Genomic DNA, 24,240 nt, shown 5'->3' with positions numbered 1-24,240 from the left:
ATTTAAGACATTCCAAGTATTACGGGCATGTATTTAAATTAAGCTATTGGATGGGAAATGCACATTACATCTTAAGTTTGTCTCTTTTTATTCCGGTGCCAATTTCTTAGTTGCAAACAAATGGCTCAATTTCTCTACTTTAATAGCAAATAAATACTACTTAACACATTTTTACAGGTATAAACTAAATCTATCCCAGTGTATCCAAAAGAGATTTATATTCCTACTGCAACTCTCAAGTTATAGTTATCTCAATATGGCAAGATGTCTGTGCACAGAAATCTGAGTTCTAAAATGGATTGTTCCCAAGACAAGCCAGTTGATGAAAAACTAACACAGGGCAATGGGGAGCCTGATAATGGGTGAAGATGATTCCTGCGAGGTCCAGGGAACATGAAGGTCCTGTCAATCTTAACAGGACCTCATTTGATTAATTGCAGGCAAACTCCCACCCAACAGCCTGACAAATTGACTGAGAAGCAGAGTTAACGTTTCAGGTCTGAATGATGAAAGGTCACTCACCTGAAACGTCAACTCTGCTTCTCTCTCTACAGATGCTGCCTGATCTGCTGAGTATTTCCAGCACTTTCTGTTTTTATTTCAGATCTTGCATTTATATTACTGACAAATTGACTTGCCTGTCTGGCGTGCAGGAGGGATATGTATCGGCAGGAAGCTACAGTTCCCCTGTGGGGACTGTGGCTGGCAAGCAGTGGGGGTGGGGTGGGGTGGCTCCTGGCTGCACTCAGGGCTGCATCCAATGGAAGCAAAATTTGGGGCCGCAATCGGTTTTGGTTGGCCGGAGGTATGCCAAAATCTTACTTGTGAGGCCCTGGGGTGACATCTGGTCATTCTGGTCCACTGGAAGTGCTAAAAGGAGCTGTGACTTACTTTAGGCAGTCGACAGTCTCTGCTTCATCTCTTCTGCCGGGCAGTCAACAACGTGGTCCTCACCTTGATCTACAGCTTCATTTAAGTTGTGGCACCAATGATGTAATCGAGCCATGACTTTTGAATGTTAATTCGGCCTCTGCCTGCCTTTTGTGAGAGTTTCATCGAGTACCTGATTTGCTTTTCTAAAGGTTTATATGGACGGGAATAGGATCAGGTTGCTTAATCCTGTTATTTTAACCCCGGTCCCCTCCTGCCATTGGTAGTGGGGGGGAGGTCCGTGGGAGGTTAAAATCAAGGTCTATGAATCCAAGGGCAGAATTTGATCGGCCCCCAGATGGCAGGAATGGAGGTGGGCTGGGGTGGGAGGGTGTAGTGGAGGTTCCCGCTGGTAAAATAGCAGGGAGCAGCATCGGGGAAGTTTCCCAGCTCCGTGGAGGCAGGCAGCTGATTTGCATTATTTGAGGCCCTATTGAGGGTTAATTTACAGGCTGCCACTGGCATTTTGCCAACAGCCATGTGGGAAGGCTGCCAGCTTCTTGGGGACTGTTGAAGACTGAGGCTCCATGGCTCACAGAGGGGGCCTTGGGCAGGAAAGGCAACCCCCACAACCCCAACTATCTCCCCCCCGAGGGTTTTCCCCTCAATTAACGGGGCCTTCCCCCTCAGCCACCCTGAATTTTAATTTGTACTCGCCTCTATGAGGGCGCCTCCATCTTGAGGTGCCTCTGCAGTGCCCAGCTCTCCCAGTGGCACTGCTGAGGCTTCAGCACTGTCGGCCCTCTGGGCCAGCAGCATCAGGAGCCTGCCCACAGGCTGCCAATTAGGAGGCAGTAAAATCACCAAGCCGGTCCCGCTGCTGGCAAGTCGGGGCTTCAGATCTGCATTTTGTCACGACATTGGGGTCCCAAAGCCCCCGGTAATCATCCAGCCCCTAATGTTTACATAAAAGGAGGAATTATTAAAACTGTGTGTGAAAAGACCACTTTGGTTGTCCACAAGCCAGAAAGAGAAGTGGTTTGGGGGAAAGGTGCAGCAGTGCCAAACATTATATAGAGTCCATGACCGTATTGATAGTCCTTGTGGAGACGAAGTCCCGCCTTCACATTTAGGATACCCTCCATTGTGGCACGACCACCGTGCTAAATGGGATAGATTTCAATCAAATCTAACAATGCAAAACTGGGCATCCATGAGGTGCTGGGCCATCAGCAGCAGCAGAATTGTACTCAACCACAATCTGTAAACTCATGGCCCGGCATATCCCCCACACTACCATTACCATCAAACCGGGAGACCAACCATCTAAGCTCTGCAGTCCTGCCACATCCAGTCATGAATGGTGGTGGACAATTAAGCAACTAACTGGAGGAGGTGGCTCCACAAATATCCCCATCCTCAATGATGGGGGAGCCCAGCACATCAGTGCAAAAGATCAGGCTGAAGCATTTGCAACAATCTCCAGCCAGGTGGGCGATCCATCTTGGCCTCCTTCTGAAGTCCCCAGCATCACAGATGCCAGACTATAGCCAATTTGATTCACTCCATGTGATATTAAGAAATGACTGAAGGCACTGGATACTGAAAAGGCTATGGACCCTGACAATATTCCGGCAATAGTACTGAAGACCTGTGCTCCAGAACTTGCCGCACCCCTAGCCAAGCTGTTCCAGTACAGCTACAACACTGGCATCTACCGGCAATGTCGAAAATTGCCCAGGTATGTCCTGTACACAAAAAACAGGACAAGTCCAACCCGGCCAATTACCACCCCATCAGTCTACTCTCAGTCATCAGTAAAGTGATCGAAGGTGTTGTCGACAGTGCTGTCAAGCAGCACTTGCTTAGCGATAACCTGCTCAATGACGATCAGTTTGGGTTCCGCCATGGCCACTCAGCTCCTGACCTCATTACAGCCGTGGTTCAAACATGGACAAAAGAGCTAAATTCCAGAGGTGAGGTGAGAGTGACTGCCCTTGACATCAAGGCAGCATTTGACCGAGTATGGCATCAAGGAACCCTAGCAAAACTGAAGTCAATGGGAATCAGGGGGGAAACTCTCCAATGGTTGCAGTCATACCTAGCACAAAGGAAGATGGTTGTGGTTGTTGGAGGTCAATCAAGTTCTTCAGGGTAGTGTCCTAGGCCCAACCATCTTCAGCTGCTTCATCAATGACCTTCCTTTAATCACAAGGTCAGAAATGGGGATGTTCGCTGATGATTGCACAATGTTCAGCATCATTCGCGACTCCTCAGATACTGAAGCAGTCCGTGTAGAAATGCAGAAAGACCTGGACAATATCCAGGTTTGGGCTGATATGTGGCAAGTAACATTCGCGCCTCACAAGTGGCAGGCAATGACTCTCTCCAACAAGAGAGAAAGTAACCATCTCCCCTTGACATTCAATGGCATTACCATCGTTGAATCCCTCACTATCAACATCCTGGGGGTTACCGTTGACCAGAAACTGAACTGGAGTAGCCATATAAATACCGTGACTACAAGAGCAGGTCAGAGGTTAGGAATCCTGCGGCGAGTAACTCACCTCCTGACTCCTAAAGCCTGTCCACCATCTACAAGGCACAAGTCAGGAGTGTGATGGAATATTCTTCACTTGCCTGGATGGGTGCAGCTCCAACAACACTCAAGAAGCTCGACACCATCCAGGACAAAGCAACCCGCTTGATTGCCACCCCATCCACAAACATTCACTCTCTCCACCACCGACACACAGTGGCAGCAGTATGTATCATCTACAAGATGCACTGCAGCAATGCACCAAGGCTCCTTCAACAGCACCTTCCAAACCCATGACCTCTACCACCTAGAAGGACAAGGGCAGCAAATGCTTGGGGACACCACCACCTGCAAATTCCCCTCCAAGCTACACATCATCTGACTTGGATCTATATCGCCATTCCTTCACTGTCGCTGGGTCAAAATCCTGGAACTCACTTCCTAACAGCACTGTGGGTGTACATACTCCACATGGACTGCAGCAGTTCAAGAAGGCAGCTCACCACCACCTACTCAAGGACAAATAGGGATGGGCAATAAATGCTGGCCTAGCCAGCGATGCCCACATCCCATGAATGAATAAATAAAAAATGCAAAGTTCAGCAACGTTCATTGAACAAATAGTGGCCAACTCTGCATTTTAACTTCAGCATACTGGAAGCTTTTTATATATTGCATGAAGTGCAGTGCCAGCCCTCTTGGTTCTTAATGTGAGGGCTTTGTGTAACCATCGATGCCCTCAAAGTGAACTTGCTGGATTTGGATTTTGAGGGGCCTTTTTGGTGGTTTTGTCTTGGCAAATCCAACAAGCTTACTTTAGGGTGACTACAAGTTGTACGTCAGGAGCCAGCGGCATTAATGTGACGCGTACCCCAATATGAACAAAGGTTTGTGGTCAGATGTCCATGGATCAGAACTGAATGAGAGAACTTTCCTGATGGTCGTCTGTGCATGAGGTGTTCAAAATGATTTAAGGATTGGATCGGGTGGTAAGAGAGAAAATAGTTCCTCTGGTGAGGGAAACCAGAACGAAGTGGCATAACCTTAAAATTTGAGCTAGGTCTTCAGGGGTAATGTCAGGTATAGCCTGGCTACCCGACCCAGACCCGACTACGTGTGTCGGGTTGGGTCGGGTCTATACTCCAAGTCCAGCATTCGGGTTCGGGTCGGGCTGGACAGTGCTGCCCCTGGGAATCCATGGGATCAGGCTCACCCATGATTCCCCACAACTCCATCTGCAGGAATAGCCTGCTGCCGGAACGGATGAACAGGATCACAAGTATTACCATTTGGACAAGGTAGAGCACAATAACATGTTTGATATCATTAAACTTATTGCGATATTTGGGTCGGATGTGAAAAAAAAAATTAAAGGACTCTGGCCTGGGTTGTGTTCGGGTTGACTGTGGTTGGGTTGGGTCCGGGTCGGGTTTCCATTTTATACCCAAGCAGGCCTTTAATGTCAGGAAGTACTTATTCACACAAAGGGTAGTGGAAACCTGGAATTCTGTCCCCCAAAAAACTGTTGAGACTAAGTCAATTGAAACATTCAAAACTGATTTTTGTTAGGCCAGGGTGTAGTATAGTGTAGTGGTGAGACCAAGCCACTGATGCAACTGATGTCTCCTTATGATTGTCACCATTTTGAGAGGTGCACTGAACACATAGTCTACAGACATAACACACACACACACCAGCAAGGAAAAGACCTGGACCTGAGCAATGTGTAGAGATCATGCAATGTAGATAAGTAAGACAATAAATAGTGTTTGTGTTGAATCCGAATATAAAGCCTGCGGTTATTATTTAATGAAAACTTAAGAACACAGACAACAGTACATTTTCTGATGACGAGAAAAAAAAGAAATAAAAGAAAAGAAAAGATGAAGCACAAAGGATCCAAGGACAGAAAGCAAACACAAGGGGAAAAAAGAGAGCTGGAACAGGGAGAAAACAACTTTTTGCAGGTATACAGAAATAAGGAAAATAAACGTGATGCAGCCATAAATTGTTAAAAGGGGTGCAAACCTGAACACCCTAGCCATTTTTTAAAAAGTGGTTTCGAGTAGGCAAACCACACAGACAATCCAGGAACATACAGAAGACTTGCATCGATGATTCCAGATCTAAGCAAAAGCAATCATCATGTGTGTGAAACAATTGTCCGTCTCTACAGAGACTGACAGAAACCCAGGCTCACGCTGGAGTAAATGGCTAGCAAGGTTTGAACGCCTAATAGTGGCACTCAATATCAATACACCCTGAAGAAAGAGAGCATTACTCCTACACTATGCTGGACCAAAAGTCGACGATATCTTCGATACACAGTCAGATACTGGACTCGATGGTGATTATGATGCAGCAAAGAATGCTCTAAAAAGATATTTTCAACCGACTGCAAATCCTCACAGTAAAATTTATAACTGCAGGCAAGCAAAACAAGATAAGTGCGAGATCCTTGACCAGCATAAACACTACACAAGGTATTAAAGGTTATGGAACCAAGAATTTGGTGAGAGTGGGTATTCTATGCAGAGGGAGAAAGAGGTACTGGTTTGTATAAACTTGAGGCAGTAGATACATAAATTTTGTCCAATGTGTTAGTGCAAGTTAATGTGTGTATAAATAAATAACTTGCAATAATTCAAAACGTAGATGTAAATCTATATTAAAATTTGGCAGAGCAGGTTGTGTGGCTGGACTGCAGTGTGTGGGAGCTTGTGGACAGCAAGACTGTCCCAAGTGACCATAAGTGGGCGGCACAGTGGCGCAGTGGTTAGCACCGCAGCCTCACACCTCCAGCGACCCGGGTTCAATTCTGGGTACTGCCTGTGTGGAGTTTGCTAGTTCTCCCTGTGTCTGCGTGGGTTTCCTCCGGGTGCTCCAGTTTCCTCCCACATGCCAAAGACTTGCAGGTTGATAGGTAAATTGGCCATTATAAATTGCCCCTAGTATAGGTAGGTGATAGGGAAATATAGGGACAGGTGGGGATGTGGTAAGAATATGGAATTAGTGTAGGATTAGTATAAATGGGTGGTTGATGGTCGGCACAGACTCGTTGGGCCGAAGGGCCTGTTTCAGTGCTGTATCTCTAAACTAAACTAAAACTGCAGTAGATGCCTCCATCTCGAATCTCTGGCTCAGAGTCATTAACCTCAAGTGCAAGCTGGAAAAACTCCAACACAAGAGAGGGAGTGAAGTATCTGGACCGGCAGGAATATGGAGTTCGGTCTCAGATCAATGAGTCAAGATGTCATTGGATGATGGAACAGGCTTTAAGGGCCAAATGGCCTCCCACTACTGTGTTCCTAAGGTGTGTATATGGAGTTAAGATACAGAGAGGCCATGATCTAGTTAAATGACAGAACAGGCTCGAGGGGCTGAATGGCCTACTCCTGTTCCTGTAAAACATGGCCTGATATTTGAATCTTCCAAGGAAATCATGTCCTATTCATTAGCTAACTAGATATGCTCAAGAATCCAGCTCTTCATTGGATGCTCCAATCTATCAAAAGTTCTAGATTGAAGGGTGACTGCTGTAACTATTTTACTGGATATCGAGACAACTGAGTAGATTTTCCTCTTAGCTGCACCTAGAAAATTCGGCAGAGTGAAGAGGAAAAAGAGGTAGAGACTCATTACATTCGTGCTTTCTGCACTGCACTGGACTGGGAATTCCTGGCATGTTCCCAAGTAACATAAATGAGTCTATGCCTGGTGGAACTACAGGCTCAGCATTCCCATCAAAATTGTGCTCCAAAAATGTGCCTTTCTTCCCATCCTCAGCAGAGCATTCAAAAGCATCTGTCAGAATGTTTTCACTTTTGGCACCAGCTATTCTTGGAAGGGTCTGAGTGGTGTGCTCACTAGGATTTGAGTTGAGATCTCCAAACTTGTTCCAGATGGAAGCAAGAGGACGCTTTCAACTTGGGACAGAAGCAAATCCAAGCCCAAAAGTGAAAGAAAAGTGTGACCATTCCCCTATCCACCCAGCTCCACAAGTCACATTGCTGATAATAGGACCGTTATGTGCTGGGACGAGGGAGCAGTACCTCAGGACATGCCAATATCATCACTCTCTATAAAAACAAAGGTGACCGCTGTGACTGCAACAACTACCGTGGAATCTCCCTGCTCAGCATAGTGGGGAAAGTCTTTGCTCGAGTCGCTTTAAATAGGCTCCAGAAGCTGGCCGAGCACGTCTACCCTGAGGCACAGTGTGGCTTTCGTGCAGAGAGATCGACCATTGACATGCTGTTCTCCATTCGTCAGATACAGGAGAAATGCTGCGAACAACAGATGCCCCTCTACATTGCTTTCATTGATCTCACCAAAGCCTTTGACCTCGTCAGCAGACGTGGTCTCTTCAGACTACTAGAAAAGATTGGATGTCCACCAAAGCTACTAAGTATCATCACCTCATTCCATGACAATATGAAAGGCACAATTCAGCATAGCGGCACCTCATCAGACCCCTTTCTGATCCTGAGTGGCGAGAAACAGGGCTGTGTTCTCGCACCTACACTGTTTGGGATTTTCTTCTCCCTGCTGCTCTCACATGCGTTCAAGTCTTCAGAAGAAGGAATTTTCCTCCACACAAGATCAGGGGGCAGGTTGTTCAACCTTGCCTGTCTGAGAGCGAAGACCAAAGTACAGAAAGTCCTCATCAGGGAACTCCTCTTTGCTGATGATGCTGCTTTAACATCTCACACTGAGGAGTGTCTGCAGAGTCTCATCGACAGGTTTGCGGCTGCCTGCAATGAATTTGGCCTAACCATCAGCCTCAAGAAAACGAACATCATGGGACAGGACGTCAGAAATGCTCCATCCATCAATATCGGCGACCACGCTCTGGAAGTGGTTCAAGAATTCACCTACCTAGGCTCAACTATCACCAGTAACCTGTCTCTAGATGCAGAAATCAACAAGCGCATGGGAAAGGCTTCCACTGCTATGTCCAGACTGGCCAAGAGAGTGTGGGAAAATGGTACACTGACACGGAACACAAAAGTCCGAGTGTATCAAGCCTGTGTCCTCAGTACCTTGCTCTATGGCAACGAGGCCTGGACAACGTAGGTCAGCCAAGAGCGACGTCTCAACTCATTCCATCTTCGCTGTCTCCGGAGAATACTTGGCATCAGGTGGCAGGACCGTATCTCCAACACAGAAGTCCTCAAGGCGGCCAAAATCCCCAGCTTATACACGCTACTGAGTCAGCGGCGCTTGAGATGGCTTGGCCATGTGAGCCGCATGGAAGATGGCAGGATCCCAAAGACACATTGTACAGCGAGCTCGCCACTGGTATCAGACCCACCGGCCATCCATGTCTCCGTTTTAAAGACGTCTGCAAACGCGACATGAAGTCCTGTGACATTGATCACAAGTCGTGGGAGTCAGTTGCCAGCGATCGCCAGAACTGGCGGGCAGCCATAAAGGCGGGGCTAAAATGTGGCGAGTCAAAGAGACTTAACAGTTGGCAGGAAAAAAGACAGAAGCGCAAGGAGAGAGCCAACTGTGAAACAGCCCTGACAAACAAATTTTTCTGCAGCACCTGTGGAAGAGCCTGTCACTCTAGAATTGGCCTTTATAGCTACTCCAGGTGCTGCTCCACAAACCACTGACCACCTCCAGGCGCTTACCCATTGTCTCTCGACATAAGGAGCCCAAAGAAGATGTATTTCCTAATTACACTGAATTTTAAAGATGAAACTGGAAAAGAATTGGTGCCTCTTCAGCTGAAGAGTCGAGAAGAGAGATAGAAAAGATCACTTAAAAACAAGTTTTCAAAATCCTTAAAAGGATTAGTCAAGCCCTGTCATACTTGTCAAACTTCAAAATGTGAGTGGAATCATTGAGCAGAATCAACCTTTAAATAGATCAAAATTTAAACAAAAACAAGCTTTGACAACAACATCTATCTTAAAGATAGTAAAGCTTTGGACTGAAGAAAAGTTTGGGATAAATTTTAAATAATGGTCACATGGTAATTGTTTCTATTTAGAGTTTGACAATTAGACTCCCTTTCATGTCGTGAGGAATGTTGTAAATACTATTTTGTTAATTGATACAGTGGCAGTTTAAAATGTTTATTTCCCATGATTTGGTAAATATTTTTAAAGCTATGCTAATCCATTACCCTGAAGGCCTTTTGAGTTGAGAATGAGTGCAAATGGGCTTACTAAGTGCCATTTTTAGAAACTAGTATTTGTATCGTGTTTGTCTTAGAGTTTGTTTTAATATGAGGGTGGACAGTTCTAAGGTCTAATGTGTGGAAGTGCTCTGGGGGTTGTTTTAGAATGATGTTCTGTGACTTTCTGAATACCTCTTTTTACCACTGATAATAGTGCTTGCCAAAGAATTGAGCCCCTCCAGCAGTGCTAACTTCTAATATTTCATTTTGAAATCCCTTATAATATTTCACATTGAAATGGAATGATCCTAACCAATGGTATACTGTGTCCAGCCACATCACACTTCCATCGAAGGGGATAAATGATCATGTCACAAGGAACTTGATGTTAGAAAATTGTCAAATATTGGTCTCAACGATGTCAATGTTAGGAATTGTAGAACTCTCTTGAACGAAGGAACAGCATTTGGAGCTGGACCTGGCTTCTAGCCAATTGGAGGCCACCTTATTGTTAGGTGCTGTTGCTGTCTATTACAGATGGTGAGACTTCCAAAAATGTTTAATGAAAATATAAAACTTCAAACATTTCAACAAAAAAGGGGTATATTAGCTGGTTATAATATGGAATATTGGATTGAAATAAAATAGTTGAAAAATGTATATGGACTTCAGGGCACAAATGGAATAGACAGCATGAGAAAGAAAAACAGTAAGCAGGACTAAGTTGCTGAAAATTTCAAATTTTAAGTCAGCATTCTGAAGATAAATGTAGGCTTAAGCCATTTTCTAGGTTTGTGATTTTGTTTTCTGCAAGATATATTCTGTACATTTAGTGTGTGAAATAATAAAATGATACCAGTGATCTCTTCCACATCTGTATTGTAACAGTTGTAATTCAAACACTTCAAATTCTGTTTAATAACTCTCATTAAAATGTAGGCTTGTGCAAAGCACAGATTCTGCTTCAAACCTCCCAGCATTACTTGTATCATGAGGAGAAAATTGGTGACCTTATTTCCTTTTGATGTGGGACTCACCTGGGAACTTACCATGGCTTACCTGCATCACCACTATTAACCTTGAATAAAAGAATGTTATATTGTCATGCTAGGCCCCCACCTGCCAAGAATGAGAGACATTAATTTTGTCATGAGCATTGATTTTAAACTGTTGCTGGAGTGAGAAAATCATTTGTTAAACAGATCAGCCGTGGCTGGAAAAAGATATTTGCATATTAACAGACGGTGACTGGAAGGGCAAAGGACCACTCCCTGACACATTCAACCCACAATGGACCTTGATCACCAGGTATTGTGTGCAAGAGGAGCATTCCGGAGACTGCTATGGTGATGCAATCCAGGACTGGTTAGAGCAGTTGGTCACATGACTAACTGGCTGCTCCAGGGTCTTTTGAATTAGCCCCAGAGAATTTGAACTCAAAGACTGTTTGCTCCTGGACTGCTCCCATCTCTTGCTGATGAGCCTCTGAATTCACTGAAGGCGCATGAACCCCAAGAGAGAAAAGTCTCCTACAGAGAACAAGGTTTAAGAAGAATACTGGGCCCCAACGAAAAGCAAAATCTACCTACAATCAAGGACTCTACAGTGAGCTCAAAGAACCATAACAAAAACTCTTCAGATATTGCCTCAAACTTTTCCACTTTATTTTTCTTTTCTTTTCTGTCTCTATTTGCATGTGTGTATCGCGTATGCATGCTAGCGTGGGTGCATCTCTGTATTCGTAGGCATTAACCGAATTAGAGGTTAAGTTCAAGTTTGATAAATTTCAACTTCTCTTCTTTAAACCCAAGAAAGCCTGTTTGTGCTGGTTTCTTTGCCTTATAATTGGAAAGCGGTGAATAAGGATTCACCAAGGGGGGAACTAAAAACATGGTGTGTTTAAAATTAAACCCAGTTACAGTAAGACCAGGTGAAGGCTGAGAGGGAACCCCAGACACCTTCCTCACTGGGTCGTAACAACATGTATTCCTGGGAATGGCTGTGAGCCATCCTGAAGGTGTTACTTAGAGATCCTTAATCTTTGGTGAGTCTGATATTTGGACACACCTAATTTCTTTGTCTTTCCTGGTTAGATTAGGAGCAGTTTACTTGATCCATTGTTATAAACTTTGTCATTAAGTCCTTCATAGCAACAGCCGTTTCTACTCTGTGATCGAGCCAGTGGAAAAGCATATTTGTAGGGTGGGGCTGGATCACTTATTCTTTCCTTGTATGTGAGTAAAGTACTTAAGCATTATAAGAACTGACAAAACTGGTCTGCTGAGGCCAGTGACATTTCGCTGTTAATTGAGGCTTTTAATTCAGATCCAAAATCGTTTAGAAAAGTTCTGATGAAGGGTCATCAGCCTGAAATGTTAACTCTGTTTCTCTCTCCACAGATGGTGCCAGACCTGCCAAGTATTTGCAGCATTTTCTGTTTTTTCTTTGGTTGGGAAGTGCTAGGTGTTTCATTTCTTAAAGTATAGGCAGTTGTTAGTCCAAAGACTCAATAGATATTTATTCTGGATGTCTTGATGGGCACCAGACCAGCTTTTTGTTATCCCGGCCAACCTGTTGCTTCCATTTCCCGTTGACGTGCAGTAAAATGCTGAAATAGGATAAAGTATGCTATCTGCATCCTGATGTTCCTGTGGGAACCCACCAGATCCTTTCATAGTTTCTATGAGAAACACTAGGTGATGTTTATACCAGTTAGTTTAACAGTACCGTAATCCGAGTGTGAGCATTTTTAAGATCAATGAACCAATCCTGGAAACATGCTCAGCTAATCTAAACTCTCTTTAAAAGGGTAATTCAGAAAGTAATGTAAATGGTCAAAGTACATCCATTGAACCTTATAATGACTCTTCTATTTAGTTTCACCTATATCAAGTATTTCAGAACTTATCACTTAATTACTCAGACATTGTTTTTTGTTCCAGTACACATGCCAGCAATTCTGTTAAGTTTTTAATGATATAGTCAGGTGTCTTATGGCTATTGCTTAAATACTTCTAACCCTCTGCCCCTGAAGGAGGTGACTCATCCTTGTTCTGGGGGTGTGGCAAGTTGGAGTGGGAGGAGGGGAAGATGGTGAGCAACCCAAATGGCGATTTTTCATGTGTGGGTCCATACCAGGGGTTTCAGTAGACTTTTCAACCAAAGGAAGCATCACAGCTGATCTTGATCCTGATCCTGTCTCCACATGATAGCCACACATGAATGCCTTTTTCAGCAGGAACAAACAGATAGTCATTGAGATTGAAAATGCTAGATGAATTGACTTTTGCTTTATTGAGGCCAATCATAGTACAATGCATAGATCAATATCATTCCGGGAACCTTGGCTGTATAAATGAGTATTACACCAAATATATATGTATAAATTTCTTGATGTCATTAACAATATGTAATGGATTAGGATGAAAAACACCATAAAAGTTAATCAATATCGATTTCAGAGAATGAGGTGCAGTAAAAGTTAGCTAACATCTACTGTGATGCTCCTGAATTAGTTAACTAGTAATAGAAAAATTCAGTACTGTCTGATGATGTGGCAGGTAAACCTCAGGGCCTTGGCTCTAATATGCATTTGATTATATAAGAAAAGTTTTTTTTCTTTTATGCTTTGACCTACATAGTGCCTGAGCTGGTGATGTAGCAGATTGATGTACTAAAAACATGAAGATGCAGAAAGGAATATTAAAGACCTTTACACGTGGATCCCGTAATGGAGAGGTTCCTAATCCTGACTAGAACATGAGAGAATGCTGTATGCTTCCTCCATAGTGATGTAGAAAGATCACAGAATGAATCACTCCATGTCGCTGCCTCATATTTCCCCGTAGGCAGGTATAGAGCTCCAAGAGGTGGGAAAAATATAAGCAAAACACCTTTCCAGTCAGGGCAACTGCACGTAGGGTCACCAAAGTTAATCTGTTCCTATATTGTTATTTCAGCAGTCTTTGACGTAGAAATTGAATTGCACCCGAATTGAGGTAACTCAGTACAAGTGTTCAATGGGGCCTGTGGCAAGATAATGGCAAATTGGCCCACTGGCCTCGTTTGCTTAATATGGGCAAGCTGCAGGTGCCAAACTCCACTCCCCGAGGGGCAGCAAGATCGGCTGACTGGCATGCCAGCCAGGGTCACAAGGAGAGTCCAGAGTGGGAGAGGTAATTGGGGGGAGATTGAATGGTGGCTAGCTGCAGTACCTGGATTTAATGTGGCACTGGAAGGAGTAGGAGTGCATCTCCCGGCTGCAAAATCAGACAAGTATAATGTTCAAACTTTCCTTTCCAGTGCCAGTATCCAGTGGTCTCAGCTTTAAGGACCATTAGTTTGGCTACCAAGGGCCTGAAGAAACTGACTGCAGTATGCACAGCGCATGTTTCAGTCACGCACAAATGAACTTAGAACAGACGGTTTCAAGTAAGTGTTAAGGTGCCTATTTTGTATATACAAAGGACCTAAAGCATGGTTCAGGCATGTGCCTTAGATACCGTACTATGGTGCCTTTACCAATATGGCAGGCAGTATACTTCCAGCACAGAATACGTGCATGCGGACCATTCGACATATTGAACCCTTAGATGTCCTTTTTATGCCGATAACACAGGGGCAGCATGGTCCAATTTCAAGGCCTTTGTCTCACTTCTAATCAGTATATCAGGTAGCATTACTTCCACTACCACCTCATTTTAACAAAAAATGAATTGAATAAAGCTCAGCAAAGGCATCCAAGTTTTTGCTCCTACTGAGAGATAATATGTGCAGACTTGCGTGAAGGAAAATCTGTGTTTCATGCATCAGTATTACATTGTTTGGGTAAATGCTGGCACATGGGATGATTAAGGTGCAAAAGTTATAATGGTGGTTGTCATACAGGGTTGTTTGCATGTTTGGTCTACTTCGATATAGCCACTAACTTCCCCTCTCAGACTTTTGGCAAGTACTACATGCACTTTAAATAACTTCATTGGACAAGGTATTCTGTTCCAATTCGGCACGTAACTAAAATTATATTTAAAGGACAGAAGTCAAACTTATTTCTAGCACTGACCACTTTTCAAAGTTCTTGGGAGACATTATGCGAAAAAGAAATGTATTTGTATCACTGGATTTACTAGTACTGTCCATAAAGTTCCCATTGAGCCATGACATCTGAGACCTTTCTGTTTATATATTCCAATATCGAGACACTGTCAACATTTGTAAAGATCTCTGACCTCAGAGGTTTTGCAGATTAAGTGCTTTTTCTACCATGTATTAGTTCATCCATCTAAAACAACCCTCTATTCTTCCCCATTGCTGCATCTAATGCTTTCTGAAATGATTAGAGGGTTTTTGTCTCCACACTCTGTCCAGGAGTCCATTCTAAGTGTTAATCACTCTCTGTGTAAGGACAAACCACCTGATATCAGACCTGAAGTTTAAACCTGTGACCTCTTGTCCTACTCCCCCCAGTTTAATTTAAAAGAGTATTTCAGATGGACATTTCCCATACCATTTACTGTCTTATACACTTCTCAGATGCCACCTTTCCAGTCTAAAAGCCCATGTTTCTCCAACCTTTCCTCACACCCAGTCACCAGCGATCAGCTTTATGGCTGTTGTTGCTTATGCTGCTGAAACAATGTTAGATTCATGAAAATCAATTACTGTAAACTAAGAAAATGACCGGAAGTTAAAACGGTAGCATTTTTCTGCAGTGCAGAGCTTTCTGTGGCAATCAGCATGACAGCTGTTTCAGCTGAGATCTCTGAGCAGGCAGTTCCTACTTTGACAGCAAATCAGCCAGCCCAAAACTTCCCACTGAGCTAATGATGCTTTTTGCAGGAGCCATATGATTATGCATGTCCACAAGCCACATTGAGACACATATGGCAAAGAGGAGAATTGCCAGGCATTTATGAGCAATGTCAGGAGAGAGAGCAGGCAGTGAAGTAAGCAATGATTTTTGTCAGCAGATGTGGACGCGACTCTGCAAATGCTAACTGTTGACATTATATGATTAAGTGACTATGATTTGTAGCTGGTGTTTTGCAAAGTTTTATATTAAAAAAAAAATGTTTGTCTACACCAGTCACCTCATTTCAAAAATAATTTGCTGAGTGAAATGCTTGATGACTGTTGACGAAATATATGTGATTGCAAGTATGATACTTGCCAAAAGTCAGCATTTGCAGAGTGTCAACATTAGTTGACATAAATTAATGCCTACTCCACTGTCTGGTTCCTCTTCTGACACAGCTCAAAAATGTTCACAGGCCACTATTTGCCTCAATGCAAGCCTGTGGACAGACATAAGTTACCACAGGAACCATGTGATTATCATGTAATGGCACCCAGTCCATGTAAGTATCTGAAACCTTCAGGGGAGGTCTGAAGCAAAATCATGTGACTTGTACTGGAGAGGCTACATGTTATAAAGTGTATCAAGGAGAGATATGCAGCAGAAATTGCTGTGACAGCAAAGGTACAATTACAGAGGTTGTGTATGTGCTTGTGCGCCAACCACCAGCATTTAACTGCTTTTTTTTTGGCAGTGGTGATGGCGAGATGGAGATGACAAATGCTCCTGGACAACAGTGTCAGGACTTTCAAGCTGTCTGTTTGGAGGCTGGTGAATGCAATTCTGTTTGAATCATGTGCACCCTTGCTATTTCAAATACCAAGTTTTGTTTTCTGGCCTCAGAAAGCAGCATCCGAGTAAGCCCGAAAACACCCAAGGAATCTCACTGATGTAAATGTTAGCTAAAACCATTTCTGAGTCAAGAGTAAGTGTGTGTGTGGATGATAGTATGTATATATTATGGAGGGTGGGAAATTAAACTCTACTTGGGTTCTACTGTAAGGATAGTTTCTTCAAAATGATACCTTACTGTAGCAACATTCTCCATTTAAAAAATTGTAGCTATGGCTTCCATTAAAAAAATATTGCACAGATTTTGCCTGATTTTCAAAACTGAAAATTGGAAACTGGTGCTTGTAATTCTTACGCCATGTGGGAACTTTAGGATACTTCGTGTCTTGGGGACCACAGGTGTAGAAAGAGTCTCCAGTTGCTTGAGCTCGAGCTCAGGATTTTCGAGTTTGAGAGGCAGCATCAGGGAGGGTGAGATTTTCTTGGATCATATGTTCCAGGAGGTGGCCACCCACCAGGCATTGAAAGTTCAGGATAGCAGATGAATGGCCATCTGGAAGAGCAGTAAGTGCAGGAGTCTTTAGGGTGTGCACCACTCTCAAATCGGTACTCAGCTTTGGAGACTGCTGGGAGTGAAGGAACTGAAGGAGTGCAGTCCAGACCATGGCAACAGTGGATACAGGACAGCACTAGAAGGAACAGCAAAGAGTAGAAATGCAATCATTCTAGAAGATTCCATAGTTAGGGGGACAGACAGGCATTTCTGTAACTATCATCGTGAGTCTGCATGGTGTGTTGTCTCTCTGGTGCCAGGGTAAAGGATATCCTGGAGAAAGTGCAGAATAGTGTGGAGGGGGAAGGGAGTGAGCCAGAAGTTGTGCTACACATCAGTACCAATGACATAGAGAGAGCAGGTATTGAAGTCCTACAGTCAGATTTTCAGGAGCTAGGGAGGAAGTTTAAAAAATAGGATCTCAAAGGTAGTAATCTCTGGATTATTCCCAGTGCCCCACACTAGTGAGAGTAGAAATAGGAAGATAGGCTTAAAGCATGGTGTAGGAGGGAGGGCATCGAATTCTTGGGACATTGGGACCAGTTCTAGGCCAGGAGGCACCTATTCAAAAGGAATGGGTTGCACCTCAACAGGATTGAGACCAATGTCCTTGTGGGGAGGTTCACTATTGTGGTTGGGAGGGTTTTAACTAAATTGGCAGGGGGATGGGCACCCGCATATAGAAGTAGAAAGGAGGACTAAGGTACATAAAGGAATGAGAGTGTAGGATATTATTAGAGAAGGACGTAGTGCCATAATAGATAGGAGCAGACTAAACAGGACTATGAGGAATATAGTGGTTTACAGTGCAATTATGCGAACGCACAAAGTGTGGTGAATGAGGTTGGTGAGCTCAAGCACACATAGCCGTATGGCAATATAATGTAGTGTGAATAATGGAAACGTGGCTTAAAAATAGTGAGGACTGGGCGCTTAATATTCAAGTATACAAAGTGTTCAGAAAAGATAGGGAAGGAAAAAAGGAAGGAGTGGTTGTACTGATTAGGGAAGACATTACTACAATGGAAAGGGAGGATGTCCTTGAGGGGGCAAAGACAGAACACTTGGTTAGAGTTGAGAAGCAAAAAGAGTATGATCATGCTACAGGGGGTATTCTGTCGGCCTCCAAATAGTGAGAGAGAGGGGTGAAAATCTGCAAGGAAATCACAGGTATGCAAGAACTATAGAGTGGTGATTTTGGGGGACTTTAATTACCCAAATATCGATAGGGATAATTTTAGAGTAAAGGGTAAGGAAGGGGCGGAATTTCTGAAAGGTGATCAGGAGAACTTTGTTGTCCAGTATGTTCTTGGTTCAACTAGGAAGGAGTTGTTGCTGGATGTGGTCCTGGGGAATGAGTTGGACCAAGTGTCTGTGGAGGAACACTTCAGTAAGAAGGTGGGTCAATGTTGGCTCGGATCATAAGGTTTAGATTAGTAATGGAGCAGAGCAAGGAACAATCTAAAGTAGAACTTCTAAATTGGAAGAGGGCTAACTTCAGTGGGATGAGAGGGGATCTAGTCAGGGTAAAATGGAACCAAATATTGATGAGAGAAACTATAATGGAACAATTCTTGATCTTTGAAGACATATTTCAGGTATGGGCTAGGGGTATTCCAACAAGGGTGAAAGATAAGGGAACCAAAACCAGGGCTCCTTAGATAACAAGGAAGATAGAGAATATGATGAAACCAAAAAAAAGGGTATATGATGCATGTCAGATGAATTCTTCAATCGAGAACCAGGCCAAATATAATAAGTTAAGAAGGGAAATGAAGAGGAAAGTAAGACTGCAAGGAGAGACTGAGAATAGAATGGCAGTTAATATAAAAGGGAACCCAGAAATCATCATCTGGCATGTAAATAGTAAATGGGTAGTAAGAAGTGGGGTGAGGCTTATTAAGGACAAAGAGGGTGATGTATGCTTAAGGGTGTAGGACAAGGCGAGAATACTTGATGAGTAGTTTGTATCAGTGTTTACTAAGGAAGAGGATGCTGACAAAATATCAGCAGAAGCGGAGATAGTAGAGGTGATGGATGAGGTGAAAATTGATAGGCAGGAAGGCTGGCTATGCTTAGACTGGATAAGTCACCTGGTCTGGATGGATTGCATCCCAGTTTGTAAGGGAAATGGGCCTGGAGATGGTGGAAGGGCCTGCCATCATAATCCAATCTTCCCTTGATACAGAGGGAGGTGACCAAGGCTTTTTATACATATATAAAGAGCAAGAGGGTAACCAGGGAAAGGGTTGGCCCACTCAAGGACAGAGATGGGAATCTATGTGTGGAGCCAGAGGAAATGGGCGAGGTGCTAAATGAGTACTTTGCATCAGTATTCACCAAAGAGAAGGACTTGGTGGATGATGAGCCTAGGGAAGGGAGTGCAGATAGTCTCAGTCATCTCATTATCAAAAAGGAGGAGGTGTTGGGTGTCTTGCAAAGCATTAAGGTAGATAAGTCCCCAGGGCCTGATGGGATCTACCCCAGAATACTGAGGGAGGCAAGGGAAGAAATTGCTGGGGCCTTGACAGAAATCTTTGCATCCTCATTGGCTACAGGTGAGGTCCCAGAGGACTGGAGAATAGCCAATGTTGTGCCTTTGTTTCAGAAGGGTGGCAAGGATAATCCAGGAAATTATAGGCCGGTCAGCCTTGCGTCAGTGGTAGGCAAACTATTAGAGAGGATTATTTAGGACAGGATTTACTCCCATTTGGAAACAAACGAACTTATTAGCGAGAGACAGCATGGTTTTGTGAAGGGGATGCCGTGTCTTACTAATTTGATTGAGTTTTTTGAGGAAGTGACGATGATTGATGAGGGAAGGGCGGTGGACGTTGTCTATATGGACTTTAGTAAAGCCTTTGACCAGGTCCCGCATGGCAGACTGGTGCAAAAGGTGAATTCACACGGGATTAGAGGTGAGCTGGCAAGATGGATACAGAACTGGCTCGGTCATAGAAGACAGAGGGTAACAGTGGATGGGTGTTTTTCTGAATGGAGGGATGTGACTAGTGGTGTTCCACAGGGATCAGTGCTGGGACCTTTGCTGTTTGTAGTATATATAAATGATTTGGAGGAAAATGTAGCTGGTCTGATTAGTAAGTTTGCGGACGACACAAAGGTTGGTGGAGTTGCGGATAGTGATGAGGATTGTCAGAGGATACAGCAGGATATAGATCGGTTGGAGACTTGGGCGGAGAAATGGCAGGTGGAGATTAATCCGGACAAACGTGAGGTAATGCATTTTGGAAGGTCTAATGCAGGTGGGAAGTATACAGTAAATGGCAGAACCCTGAGGAGTATTGACAGGCAGAGAGATCTGGGCGTACAGGTCCACAGGTCACTGAAAGTGGCAACGCAGGTGGATAAGGTAGTCAAGAAGGCATACGGCATGCTTGCCTTCATCAGTCGGGGCATAGAGTATAAAAATTGGCAAGTCATGTTGTAGCTGTACAGAACCTTAGTTAGGCCACACTTAGAATATTGCGTGCAATTCTGATCGCCACACTATTAGAAGGACGTGGAGGCTTTGGAGAGGGTACAGAGGAGGTTTACCAGGATGTTGCCTGGTCTGGAGGGCATTAGCTATGAGGAGAGGTTGGATAAACTCAGATTGTTTTCACTGGAACGACGGAGGTGGAGGGGCGACATGATAGAGGTTTACAAAGTTATGAGCGGCATGGACAGAGTGGATAGTCAGAAGCTTTTTCCCAGGGTGGAAGAGTCCGTTATTAGGGGACATAGGTTTAAGGTGCGAGGGGCAAAGTTTAGAGGGGATGTGCGAGGCATGTTTTTTACACAGAGGGTGGTGAGTGCCTGGAACGTGCTGCCAGGGGAGGTGGTGGAAGTAGATACGATAGCGACGTTTAAGAGACATCTTGACAAATATATGAATAGGAAGGGAATAGAGGGATATGGGCCCCGAAAGTGCAGAAGGTGTTAGTTTAGGCAGGCATCAAGATCGGCGCAGGTTTGGAGGGCCGAATGGCCTGTTCCTGTGCTGTACTGTTCTTTGTTCTTTTGTTCTAGAGTGTAGCAATTGTGACACCCTTATTCAAGAAAGGGTGTAAGGGCATTCCTAGAAATTACAGGCGCGTCACTTTAATATCAGTGGTGGGTAACATTTTAGAAACAATGATCAGGGGAAAAAATCAACAGGCACTTGGAGAGGTCTGAGTTAAGTAAGGAGACCCAGCATGGATTTGTAAAAGGCAGATCGTGCTTGACTAATCTAATTGAATTTTTGAAGAAGCAACAAGAGAAGGTTGACAAAGGGAATGCAATGGATGTTGCCTATGTGGATTTTAACAAAGTGTTTGACAAAGTACCACATAAAAGGCTTGTTTACAAAATTGAGGCTCATGGAATAAGTGTCAGCTCGGATAAAAAAAAGAAGACTTAAGGAAAGAAAACAGTGAGTTGTGCTAAATGGTTGTTTTTCAGACTGGGGGATGGCAGACAGTGGTGTTCCCCAAGGTTCAGTGCTAGGACAGCTGCAATTTTTTGATATACATAAATGACTTGGATTTTGGAATGCAGAGTAAAATTTCAAAATTTGCCGATGATGCCAAACCTGGAGATGTGGCAGACAATGAGGATGATCCCTATCGACTGCAAAGGGACATAGAAAGGCTAGCAGAATAGGCAGACAAGTGGAAGATGGAATTTAATACAGAGGAGCATGAGGTGATGCATTTTGGATGAAGAGATAGGAGAGGCAATAGAGACTAAATGGCACAATTCTAAAGAGTGTGCAGGGACAGAGGGACCTGGAGGTTCATGCGCATAGATCTTTGAAGGTGGCAGGACATATTGAGAGAGTGGTTAGCAAAGCATATGGGATCTTGGGCTTCATAACTAGAACTATTGAGCACAAAAACAGGCAAGTTATGCTGAACCTTTATAAAGCTCTGGTTAGGCTGGATACTGGAGTATTCCTTCCAGGTCTGGTCACCACACTTTGAGGGGCCCTTGAGAGGGTGCAGAGGAGATTTACCAGAATAGTACCAGGGATGGGGGATTTTAGTTACAAGTAAGTTGGAGAAGCTGGGGTTGTTGTGCTTGGAGCAAAGGAGATTGAGGGGAGATGTGATAGAGGTATGACAGGTTTAGATAAAGAAAAGTTGTTCCCATTGGCTGATTGTACAAGGACTAGGGAACGCAGCTTTAAGGTTTTGGGCAAGAGATGCAGGGAGATGTGAGGAAGAATATTTTTACACTGTGAGTGCAAGTGACCTGGAACTCGCTGTTTATGAGGGTGGTAGAAGCAGAGGCGATGAATGATTTCAAAGGAAATTGAATGAGACTGATTGGATTGCTTTACAGAGAACCAGCATGGGCTGGACGGGCCGAATAGCCTCCTTCTGTGCCGTAATGACTCTATGAAAATAGTTTGTAAAGTTCAACTTTAAAACCTTCGGCACACTTTAAGAACAACTAACAGTTTGAAAAAAATGTTTATTTGCTCCTAAAACAATATACTTTGTGCTGGAGTGAAAAAGCAGTGGATATACTATTGTACAAAAAAGAGAATGAACAAGCTGGTATTCCAAATCGAAAATTAAACACAAGCAGCTGCTTGTGTCTCTTGACCTCAAATTACCTTCAGTCTCAACACAAGCATATGGAGAACTTGACTTGCAGTGCAATACTCGAGCCTTTAAATTCAGTGAGCTTTAAACTGTGTTTTTATTTGTTAAAGATGAAGAGGATATTTGAAGATTAAATGATTCTGAACTCTGTTGATGCTGTATGATCTACTCTATTTTGAAGTCATTTAACACAAAAATGTTAAATCGTGTCCCTACTTAACTTTGCCAGTATGGATTTAATAAAGGGGTGTTGCTGTCATGGATTTTGGCAGAATGTCTGTTGTGACTGATTGTTTTGCAACGAGCATCAGAATTTCCTTTAGCATGGAATAACCATTAAATTTCTTTGGTTTCAGGTCTGTCTAGCTAACTCTGAAGCCATCCCAGATAATCGCTGAGAATGTCAGGTCTGGTTGAGCTGCGGAGGGGGAGTTTTTTTAAGGTATTGTAATTTTGCTGCAGTACGTTTAACAGAGGCAATGTTTTCGGAATATTCACAGCTCTTTTTTTCACAGAATTGCGGAATTGTTACTGCGCAGAAGGAGGCCATTCGGCCCATCGTGTCCACACCAACTCTCCAAAAGAGTAATTCACTTAGTGCAGTTCCCCCAAGTGAGACCAACATTAGCTTCAGTTAATATCCACTCTTATGAGAATAGAACAACTGTGTCTCCTGCTGAAAGATGTTGTGGTTATTTTTCAGTAATCCTTGGTTACAAAATTACTTTTAATGTGTTTGTGTTTCTCCAACTGTGGGGGAAAGCATCTGCATAGCACTGGGGGTATCAATGTACACAAAATAGTGAACCAGGAAGCTTTCCCAACCAATAATATTTCCATCTGTTGTGGTTTTTATTTGTTTTCCTGCTTTTTGCCTTGAGCTCCTTCTCCCTCCCTCTCTTCACCCCACCCCTCACATCCACACTGTCCTCTTTTTTTTTGGGAAGGGTGAACTTGAGCACACAGTCCAACAGCATTTCATTGCTTTGCCATCAGTGAACATGCCAGGAAACATGCTTGAGAGATGAGGAAATGATCCCACCCTGGTTCTCTTTCCTTTTTCCTGTGGACAGCTCTGCCGAGACAGTCAAAAGCTCAGCTGTAAATGTTAGTGGAATAAAAGAAATGGACGCTTAATCTAATATTGTAACTACCACTGGATGTCGTTTTAAATAATGCACTATTAGTGACACTGACTGAGGAGATGCGTATGAGTTTATCAGAGAGAGCCAGCGTGGATTTGTAAAGAGTAAGTCATGTCTAATGAACCTTAGTAGAATTTTTTGAGGAGGTTAACTAATTTAGTATATAAGGGAGTGTCTGTGGATGTCATTTATACTAACTGCCAGAAAACATTTTGCTAGGTTTGCTAAGAGATGGTTAACAAACAGCAAAGCACATGGAATTGGAGGCAACCTATTGACATGGGTAGAGAATTGGTTTGGAGGTAAGAGATAGAAAATTGGTTTGGAGGTATGAGACAGAGAATTGGTTTGTATTCAAATTGGCAGGATGTGACGAGTGTTGTCCCCTTGGGGTCTGTACTGGCTCACAGCTTTTCATGATATTTATACATGATTTGGATGAAGGAGCAGAGAGCCGTATATCTAAGTTTGTTGATAACGTTAGGTAGCACAGTAAATAGTGTAGATGGGAACAGAAAGTTGCAAAGGTACATTGAAGATTCAGTGAACGGGAAAAACAATAGCAGATGGAGTTCATTGTGGGAAAGTGTGAGGGTCACCTACTTTTGGACCTAAGAAACATCGATCCGAATATTTTCTAAATGGTGAGAAGCTAGGACCGTGAATGAGCAGAGAGACTTAGAGGGCCTGAAGTACAGGAATCACTAAAAATTGGTAGACATTTACAAAAATAAAAGGCTAATAGAACATTGGCCTTTATCTCAAG

The 24,240-nt window shown here is 43.5% G+C and overlaps 1 protein-coding gene across 6 annotated transcripts in view; it reads left to right on the top strand.

Annotated features, from left to right (window-relative positions):
* The window catches only part of LOC137376248 (ras and Rab interactor 2-like), a 182,336-nt gene that overhangs the window by 104,598 nt on the left and 53,498 nt on the right, over nt 1–24,240 (top strand). For 4 of the 6 annotated variants that reach the window (XM_068044414.1, XM_068044416.1, XM_068044415.1 and 1 more), the window contains one exon: nt 22,686–22,771. In XM_068044414.1, coding sequence (XP_067900515.1) covers nt 22,730–22,771 — 42 coding nt within the window. In that variant the 5' untranslated portion in view covers nt 22,686–22,729. Of the gene's footprint in view, nt 1–22,685; nt 22,772–23,408; nt 23,579–24,240 lie in introns of those variants that run through there. The other 2 variants (XM_068044418.1, XM_068044419.1) reach the window with 1 other exon arrangement.

Source organism: Heterodontus francisci, chromosome 13 (assembly GCF_036365525.1).
Source record: "Heterodontus francisci isolate sHetFra1 chromosome 13, sHetFra1.hap1, whole genome shotgun sequence".
Taxonomy (NCBI): Eukaryota; Metazoa; Chordata; class Chondrichthyes; order Heterodontiformes; family Heterodontidae; genus Heterodontus; species Heterodontus francisci.
Note: the sequence above shows the minus strand (reverse complement) of the source record. Positions and strands in the feature narration are given on the sequence as shown.